The 8,930-nt window shown below is 64.0% G+C and overlaps 1 protein-coding gene across 1 annotated transcript; it reads right to left on the reverse strand.

The window, feature by feature from the left end:
* Nucleotides 1–4,260: 4,260 nt before the first annotated feature.
* LOC309603874 (scavenger receptor cysteine-rich domain-containing protein SCART1-like) lies at nucleotides 4,261–6,460 on the reverse strand (the record flags this gene model as incomplete). The annotated part of the gene is made up of 4 exons (XM_082338761.1): nucleotides 4,261–4,575; nucleotides 4,662–4,978; nucleotides 5,830–6,003; nucleotides 6,387–6,460. Coding segments are annotated over 4 exons (880 nt in total), but the record flags the coding sequence as incomplete, so codon positions are not given.
* Nucleotides 6,461–8,930: the final 2,470 nt, after the last annotated feature.

Below are 8,930 nucleotides of genomic sequence, written 5' to 3' on the forward strand. Positions count from 1 at the left end.
GGAGGTTGAGCTCTCAGTACAGCAACGATTCATCTGGCACCAGGGATGGCAGCCCAGGAACCAGCAGTGCTCTCTTTCTCTCTCACCTCCAGGTGCATCCCTGGGTCCTGCTGCCTCCTCTGGCGCCCTGGCCATTTCCCAGCCTCCCTGCCCAGGGGCACGATCCTCCCCAGGCTCAGAAACCTCCCTGGCATCATCATAGCCATCCGCTGGGTCACCTCCAGGCAGGACAGGGACGTCTGAAAGGAGAGGGGAGCTGGTGCCAGTGAGAAGATGCATTTGCAGAGCAGAGGATGGGAGGATGCTCAGGGACATGGGGCTCAGACACCGGTGTTGGCAGCACCACAGGAGACACCCCCCCATGTCCTCCCCAGCTCCGACGGTGACACTCAGTGACAGAGCTGTTCTTCACATGTCTGCAGGGAGGAGAGATCCACTCCTTCCCGCACCCTATTACCTGCTGCTGATCCCGGACCATCCTCCTCCTTGCTGTCCCTGGGGTAGGGCTGCAGCTTGGTCAGGGACCCCTCTGAAGAGGAGCCTGGAGAGAGGCGCAGCGGCTGTTAGGGGAGTGCGCTCTGCTGACCAGGCTTGTGGTCAGTGCTGCTGGGGACGGGGGACCCCCAGAGGCAGGGCTGAGTGGGGAGAAGGGCTCAGGACTCACCCTGCTCCCCTGGGACAAACCCTGTCTCAAAGGGGCTCCCAGAGCTGCCCTGGGACAGCCCCTTCCCTCCCCCCTCAGGTGTCCCATAGGGGTGCAGGGACAGGCAGAGAGGGGCTGTCCCCAGCTGGGAGGGGAAGAACTGGTGGGGAGGAAGCTCCTCGCTTGGGCCCAGGACCTGGCTGCTCTCCCCACAGCCCCCACAGCCCCAGCACTGCAGGGACCATGGGCCAGGGGACTGCAGGGGGTCAGCCATGGGTGGGGGGTGAGGGGGAAGAGCCTGGCAGATGTGCCCCCCGGGAGGAACCCACACCCACCTGAGCCTCTGAACCTCGCCTGCTTCTCCCACGCCAGGCTGTAACCGATCTCCTCATACACGGCCTCAGGGAAGGGCTCCCAAGCTCTCCCAGAGCCTGTGGACAGCAGCAGGGCTGGCCCAGGGACAGGCAGAGACGGGACAGGATCCTGCTCTGCTCCCCCAGCTTTGGTCCTCTGGGCCAGCAAAAGGCTATCGCCAGAGCACAGCCCTGCTGTGCTGTCTGGTCACTGCTACCACTTCCTCAGTGAGGGCAATGTCCCCATGGACATGGCCTGGGGCAGTGATACCCTCACACCATCCCCTCAGAAACAGCCCCTGTGCCCCTCTGGCCCCTGGGTCAGGTCCCTCATGCTGAGCTTGGAGCAGCTCCCGCCTTTCCTCTTCCCTTTCTGCCCCATAGATCCATAGCATGGCCCCTTCCCTGCTGGGGGGAGGTCAGGGTTACACAGGAGAACATCCTCAGGGCCTGCAACCATGGGGATCGACCCTGCTGCCCCGCATTCCTCCTGGCATCTCCCCTGCCCCACAGTCCCCTCCAGAGCTGCCCAGAGCGCTGCCAGTGTGATGTCCTCCTCTGTCTCACCTCTGCTCCCATCTCCTCCAGCCCAGCTCTGCCATTTCTGTCCTTGCCCCATCCCTACCTCCCCCCATGTCTGGACTCTCTCTGCCCCTTGCTGCTGGTGGCCCATGGTCAGGCAGTCAAGGAGGCGGTGCATGGGAATGAAGGCAGCACACACCCTTATCTCCCCAGCTCTGCCTCTGCCACTCACTCACACCTCACAGCACCCCTGGCCTTGCCAGGAGGCATCTTTCCCCACGACCCACCTCCGCGCCCAGCCCTGGCGCTTCGCACTTGCCCGGCCAGGAGGGCCAGGACAAGGCAGAGAAGGGCCCCCAGGATGATGCAGATGATGACGGGCAATGAGACTCTCCCGCTGGAGGACGGACGGCCCCGGGTGGGATCTGCATGGCAGGAGCACAAAAAGGGCAGCACGAAGCCTGGGAGAGGTGGGGGGCTGGGACACCCCAGTCCTGACCCCCATTACACCAGGGGTAGATGACCCCAGGAGTGAGTCATCAGGAAGATCCCACCCTGATGGGGAAATCACAGACCTCCCCAACCCCCGCACCCCACTGCTATCCCAGTGCCTCCTCCTGGGAGTTTCACATCCTGGCAAGGAGCCCCTTCCCTCCCGCCATGGGTCACAGCTGGCCCTGAGAAGACCCAGCACCAGCGGGGAGGACAGGTTACCTGGTCGGGGGGTTGGTGCTGCTGTCCTGGGTGCAGCTGCAGAAGAGGAGAAGGAGAGCTGGGCTGAGAGGGTGGGTGTGCAGGTACCAGGGAGCCTCCTCTCTCACACGCCGTGTGTGCGTGCATGTGTGCATGTATCCCTGACACATCCCACCCAAATTGCCCCTCCTGCAAAACTGGTCAGGGTGGCCAGGACAGAGCCCAGGGCCCTGCTCTGGGTATTGGGCAGGATGGCGCAGGGAGCCCAGGAGATGCCCCTGAGGGCTGCAGGGCCCTGCAGGCAGAAGCCAGAGGACATCCAGCCCCACAGAGGCTGCTGCCCACTTGGCACCAGGCTCCCAGGCTGCACAAGGACGGCCTTGCTCTCAGGAGCTCTGCCAAGAGCTCCGTCAAGGGTCCCAGCCCTGCCGCTCACCTGAGCAGCGCACGGCAGCATCCTCCTTGTGCCGGCAGGCACCGCTGTCCCCAGGCCGAGCCCAGCAGTCCTGCAGAGATGGCTCTGTCCCCCGGCACTCCACCTGCTCCAGCCAGATGGGGCCCGTCCCCTCCCCAAACGCAGCCTCGCCCAGGGCAGACACCGCGGGGCCACAGCCCAGCTGCCTGCACGCCACCTCGGCATCCTGCATGTCCCAGGAGTCGTCGCACACCGTCCCCCAGGAGCCGCGGTGCCAGACCTCCACTCTGCCTGAGCACCCACTCTCGCCTCCCACGGCACGAATCTTCTCCCTGTCTGGAGAAGGCAGAGACCTCCCAGGGCAGCGGGACAGCAGGCAGAGCCCTGCCAGGCCAGAGGGGCATGCAGAGGAGCAGCTACCTGTGCAGCTCGTGGAGTTTGGGCACACGGTCCCCAGGGCCGCGGGTGTTTCTGGCTGACTCCCTGCAGAAGGAAATCCTGCTGTGAAGGGGCTGCTGAAGGGGGTCGTGCAGCAGAGCGTGGGGCTGAGCTCTGCTCACGCCTCCCCGTGCCGCCTCACTCACGGCAGCAGCTGAACCCCAGTCATTCAGGGGACACGCACGGCAACGTGGGGGACCCTGACTGCTCAGCCCCAGAGGGACCCTGGTTCACAGAGCAGCAGGAGGGTGTCCGTGGAGGGGACGCTCCTTGGAGCCCTGGCTGGGCTCTCCTGAGACCTTGCCTGCAGACACCTCTGCCTGCCCCGGGCGCTGCTGGGAGCCCGGCTGGCAACTGCTGGGGAATGTGTGGGGCTCTGAGAGCTGAAGTCCCATTTGTGCCACCACAAGCAGCAGGGTCTGGCATGTAAAGTAACAGCCCCTGTGGGCCCTGTCTCTGCGCTTGACTGTGCCCAGCAGGGAGCAGGAGCTGGGGGGATGCTGGTGCCCGGGGAGCTCCGAATTACCATTGCAGGTGATGTGGGTCTCGTCTCGCAGGTCATCACACGACCGTGGGTCCCAGGGAGCAGAAGGACACTGCCAGAAGGAGCTGTTTCTCTCCCCACACTCCACGCGATCCAGCCAGGTGAGGCCAGACACCCTACCATAGGGCAGGCGTGTTTCCAGGGTCCCTTCATCCCCACAGCCCAGCTCCTTGCATGCCAGCGACACCGTTCTGGGAGTCATTGAGTTGGAGCAAACGCTCCCCCATGTGCCATTGTAGAACACCTGCAGGCGCCCGGAGCAGTTGGTGCTGTTGTGCAGCCTCAGGGCCATGAAATCTGGGAGGAAAGAGCCCAGAGGGGAACAGGCTGGTCTGGGGCTATGGGGGCAGAGAAGCCTCTTCACCCCCCAGGCCCTCAGCCAGGCAGAGGCACGGCCAGCAAGTCACCCTTTTGCCAGGGGCAGAGAGAAGTCCCTGACGGACAGACACCCATGCCCTCCCCGCTAACCCTTGGGGACAGCTCAGCTTACAAGGGGCCCCCAGTGGGACCGAGGGGGTTTGTGCATGGGTGTCCCCAGGACTGGCTCAGGCAGGGGCTCAGAGGCAGCCAGGGACAGCCTCGGATGTTGCCGGCTCTCCCCTTGTCCTGTCTCCCCGGGCACTGGGCTCCCACCACAGCTCCCAGCACAGACCTGAGCAGACGACTCTTGCGTCCTCTTTGTGCCCACAGTCGTGCTGCCCCCAGGACCCTGCCGGGCAGTCCCAGAGAGCAGCTTCGGCCCCGGAGCAGTTCACGCTGTCCAGCCATATCTGACCAGAGCTTTCCCCGAACTGAGCAGAGCCAACCGCCTGCACCGCCCCTCCGCAGCCCAGCTGCTGGCAAACGACGGCGGCATCAGACAGGTCCCATTGGTCATCGCAGACAGTCCCCCAGCTGCCCTGGTGGTAGACCTCCACTCTCCCAGCACAGCGCCCGGACCCGTTCACCAGCCGGACCTGCCGGCTCCCTGCAGCAGGAAGAAACCCCAGCTGCCATCAGGGGCCGGCTGCCCACCCAGCCCAGATCCTGGGGGGCCTGTGCAGTGCCACTCACCCCAGCAAATGACCCCCACGTCCTCTGCAATCCCTGCTGCCAGCGCGCTCATGGGCAGGGAGGTGTTGCAGAGGGTCAGGTTGGCCTCGTGCCCTGCGCACCGGACCCCTCGCAGCCCCACGGGACCCGTCCCTCTCTGAGGCTTCGGGGGGTTGTAGGCTCTCTCTGCCTCTCCGCACCGCAGCTGCCGGCACACCACGCTGGCCTCCTGCATGTCCCACTGCTCATCCAGGACTCGGCCCCACATCCCGCGCTGCAAGATCTCCACTCGCCCGTCGCACCGGCTCCCTCCACCCACCAGCCGCAGGGATGTGGAGCTGCCTGGGCCTGGGGAGAGCAGCCATGCCCCAGCCCTCAGCAGCACCAGACAGCCCACAAACCTGCAGCACCTCTCCAGGCTCTCCAACCCTCACAACCCCCTGCAGCTCACCCGCCTGCCCCCAGCCCTCTGCGGTCAGCTTCAGGAGCAGCTTTCCACAGGCTTGCTTCCCCAGTCCCTGAGCCTTCCTGAGCAAGACCCTCTCTTTGCTCTTGGTGGGGCAGAGCCACCCAACACGTCCCTGCTGAGGCAGATGGGGCAGCTCCTGCAGGAGGGAGCAGCAGCCGGCGGTGGCCTGGGGACAGGCAGCCCCAGGACAAGCCTTGCCCCACCTCAGCGCTGGCCTTGGCACTGCTGAGCCATGGGGCAGAGCACACACGCCTCTGCCCCTCTGCATCCCTGGGGATCTGGGCCTGGGAGCCTGTGTCCCTGGCAGGGAGCAGAGCAAGGGGGGCCTTTCCGATCAAACAGGACAAGATTGGGACTTGTGCTGGCAGAAAGCGAGGGCAAAGCCCAGCCCTACTCTGCAGCTCACACCCCTTGTGGGTGGGGGATTGGGCTCTGTGGGACTCTCTGTGGGGCTGGGACAGGGCTGTCTGCAGTCAGGGGGATGGAGCTGAGACCCACAGCCCTGTCCTGCGTCTGTCCTGCAGCAGAAGAGCTGAGGACTCCTGGCCTGGCGGGGGCCCCAGGGCCTGAGCCCCTTCCCTGGGTGGGGCAGAGATTCTTGATGAAGCTAAGGTTTCTCCAGGGAGAAATTCACCCTGCTGTTGTCATGGGGTCATCTGCTTTGGGTGGCCATGCAACACCCAAGGGGCAAATGGAGTTTACACAGCGTTGTCCCAGCACTCACCTGAGCAAATGACAGCAGCTTCGTTCTCATGGGAGCACGGTGAGGCCCCCAGGGCGGTCACTGGGCACTGTCCCAGGTGGGCTTCAGTCCCATCACAGTGGAATGAGTCTCTCCAGACAGGTCCCGTGCCTCTCCCAAAATGCCCTCCTCTGGGAATGGACTCAGCAAACCTGCAGTCAAGGTGACGACAGAGAACGTGGGCATCTGAGAGATCCCAGCGGGAGGCACAGAGGGTGCCCCAGGTCCCCAGCACCTGGACCTCCACCCTCCCCTCACACGCCGTGCTGCCATTCACCAGCCTGAACCCTGTGTACTCTGGGGACAGAGAAGGATGAGACAGGGCAGAATTGTGCTCTCGCTTCCTCAGGAGATGAAGGAGCAGCCAAATGGAAGAGTGCCTCATTTTATCCTCCTTCTGCCTGATTTTAGGGTTGCAGACAGCCACATCACCCATTCTGTCCTCACACCCAGCACAGCATGGCACTGTCCCGGCCCTGCTCCCCTTGGCCCCAGCACACCCCCAGATATGGAACACCCCACCCTCAGTCCTTACGGGTACAGGTGACACCAGCGGCGTTCGTGTGGGTGCAGGGCTGGTCTCTGCGGGATCCCCTGGGGCAGGAGATGAGAAGGGATTCATTCCCCACACACTGCAGCTCTCTGTCCCACATGGCACCAACACCTTCTCCAAAGTGAGCTGCCCTGGGCACAGACAGGGCTGCGCCACACTGCAACTCCCCGCAGACCACGTCGGCAGCTTTGGGACCAAAGTCTGAGTCACAGACAGTTTTCCACTCGTTCCCATCATGGATCTCCACGCGTCCTGAGCAGGGGCTCTCCCCTCTGACCAGACGGACAAATCCTGGAGCAATCAAAGTCCCCAGAGAGTTCCCAGAGCCCTCTGGCAGTTACATGCCCACGTCCCACCTGGGCTGCAAGGTGGCCACAGGCACAGAGCCCCACGACCCTCCCAGCAGCTCCCAGGGGCTGCTGATGGCACAAAAACACCAGGGACACCCTGCCGCTCCTCAGCCATCAGCACACCACTTGTGGCCTTGCTTCTCTCCCAAACCCCCAGCCGTAGGCACTGCTCGGACCAACTGATGCCATTTTGGAGACCCTGGGCTTCCTGGCAGCACTCCAAGCACTTGGGGCCCAGGGAGACTGGCCAAGGCACTGTTGGCTGCTGCAGCCTGATCTGCCCACTGAGCTCAGGGCCTGGCTGAGGAACCCTTGGAGCCACCAGAAATGCACCACATTCCCCGGTGGTTCTCAGGTCAGTGGGGCACTGCTGTTAGATGGGCCATTTCACAGGGCACAGATGCAGTGTGAGTGTACATGCAGTCTCTGTCTTCACCAGCTCCAGTGCTTGCCTGGGGAGGAGTCCTCAGCCAGGGCCAGAGTGCACTGCCAGGCATGCACATCCCTGGTCAATGGCTGGACAGAAGGCAGGAGAGCAGGCAGAGGTACAGCCCTGGGCTGAGACGAGCTCCCAGTGCAAGGACAGGCACCAAGGAGAGCCAGAAAGTGCTGGCAAATCCCCCGTGGCACAGGGCAGCCAGGGGCTGGGGCAGGCAGGAGAGGCTGGGAAGCAGATCACCACTGCCTGCACTCCCTGTGGGCTGGCTCTCATGGGGTGACCCTGGGAAAGGAATGAGGTGGCCATGGGCCACCCTGCTCTTCTGCCCAAGCCCAGTGCTCCTCCCCTCTGAGCAGCCCTTCTGCTTTGGGGACCATCTTGGGTCCTTCCCCAGGGGCTGTTGGTGGCCACGTGAGCTGTGCTCAGTGCCTCTGGCATGGGGGCACCTGGTCCTCAGTGCTGCCAGGCAGCTCCTCGGTGAGCCAAAGGAGAGAGATGGGAAGGAACAGACACTGCGGAGCAGAGTGGGCCATTCATCTCCCAGCCCCAGGAGGGTGGGCTGAGCCGCATCTGGGGCCAGGCAGTGGCAAGTTACCCCTGGGCTTTCCTCAGGGACTGGGGAAACCAGCAATGACAGTCCCAGCTCGGCAGTGCGACTGGCCACACTGGGCCCTGCTCCAGTACCCCGTCACTGTTCCCTGAGGGCACAGCCAGGTCCCTTCCCCCATCCTGGCCACAAAGGTAGGGAACAGGCTGGCCCCTTACCTGAACACGTCACTCCAGCATCCAAACGGTGATTACAGTTGTGTTTACCCCATCCTCTGTGTCTGCAGTCAGAGAGGGCAGACTCGGTGCCACGACAGCCAACATCATCCATCCAAATGGGGCCAGATCCTGGCCCAAAGTGTCCGTACTTAGGAGCTTCAACAGCAGCCCCACAGCCCAGCTACTTACAAACCACTGCAGCATCGTCCATGCCCCAGAAGTCACCACACACGGTCCCCCACTGGCCCTGGTGTTTCACCTCCACTCTCCCAGCACAGCGCCCGCCGCCAGCCTCCAGCCTCACCTCCGCAGCCCCTTCAAACACCAAAACACGGGACCGGTCAGGAGAGGGGCGAGCCCCAGGCTGCAGCTCTGGGAGTCGAGTCACAGCACCAGGCTGGGAGCCCTCTCCTCCCTGAGCTGTCCCTGGGGAAGTGTGGGGGTCCCTCCTCTCCCCACGGGCTGGGCAGGCTGGGGGGGCCAACTCCAGCCCTGCTGGGCCATTCACTGCCCCACAGCCCTTGGCACCTCCTCCCACTCCAACAGCCCCCTGCCCATGCCCACCCACACACCGTGCCCACAGGCCCTGCACAGGGCACCATCTCCTCCCCAGCCAAGCACACCCTGGAAAGCCCCATGCCCCCAGGCCCGCAGCTTCCCCTGCCCACCACCTGCCCTGCCACCACCCAAACCCACAACACCCCCAGGGCTTTCCATGTCCTCACGGAGCACCGAGATGATCCCAAGGGTCCCCCCATCCCATATCGTCTCCTCACCCCAGGCATCAGCCCAACTCTTGTGCTGGACCGGGGCCCCCAGGAAGGAAACTTCTCTGCCACCTGTGGGTGCAGACAGCCCGGGCCCCTTCTCTCTGTGGGGCACAAACTGCCTTCCTGGGGTCGGGGTTCCCCTGCACCCTGGGGCAGGGAGCAGCACACAAACCCTCCGGGGCACCCTGGAGATTGGCTGTGC

This window comes from Platalea leucorodia, assembly GCF_965183815.1.
Source record: "Platalea leucorodia genome assembly, contig: HAP1_HAP1_SCAFFOLD_228, whole genome shotgun sequence".
Taxonomy (NCBI): domain Eukaryota; kingdom Metazoa; phylum Chordata; class Aves; order Pelecaniformes; family Threskiornithidae; genus Platalea; species Platalea leucorodia.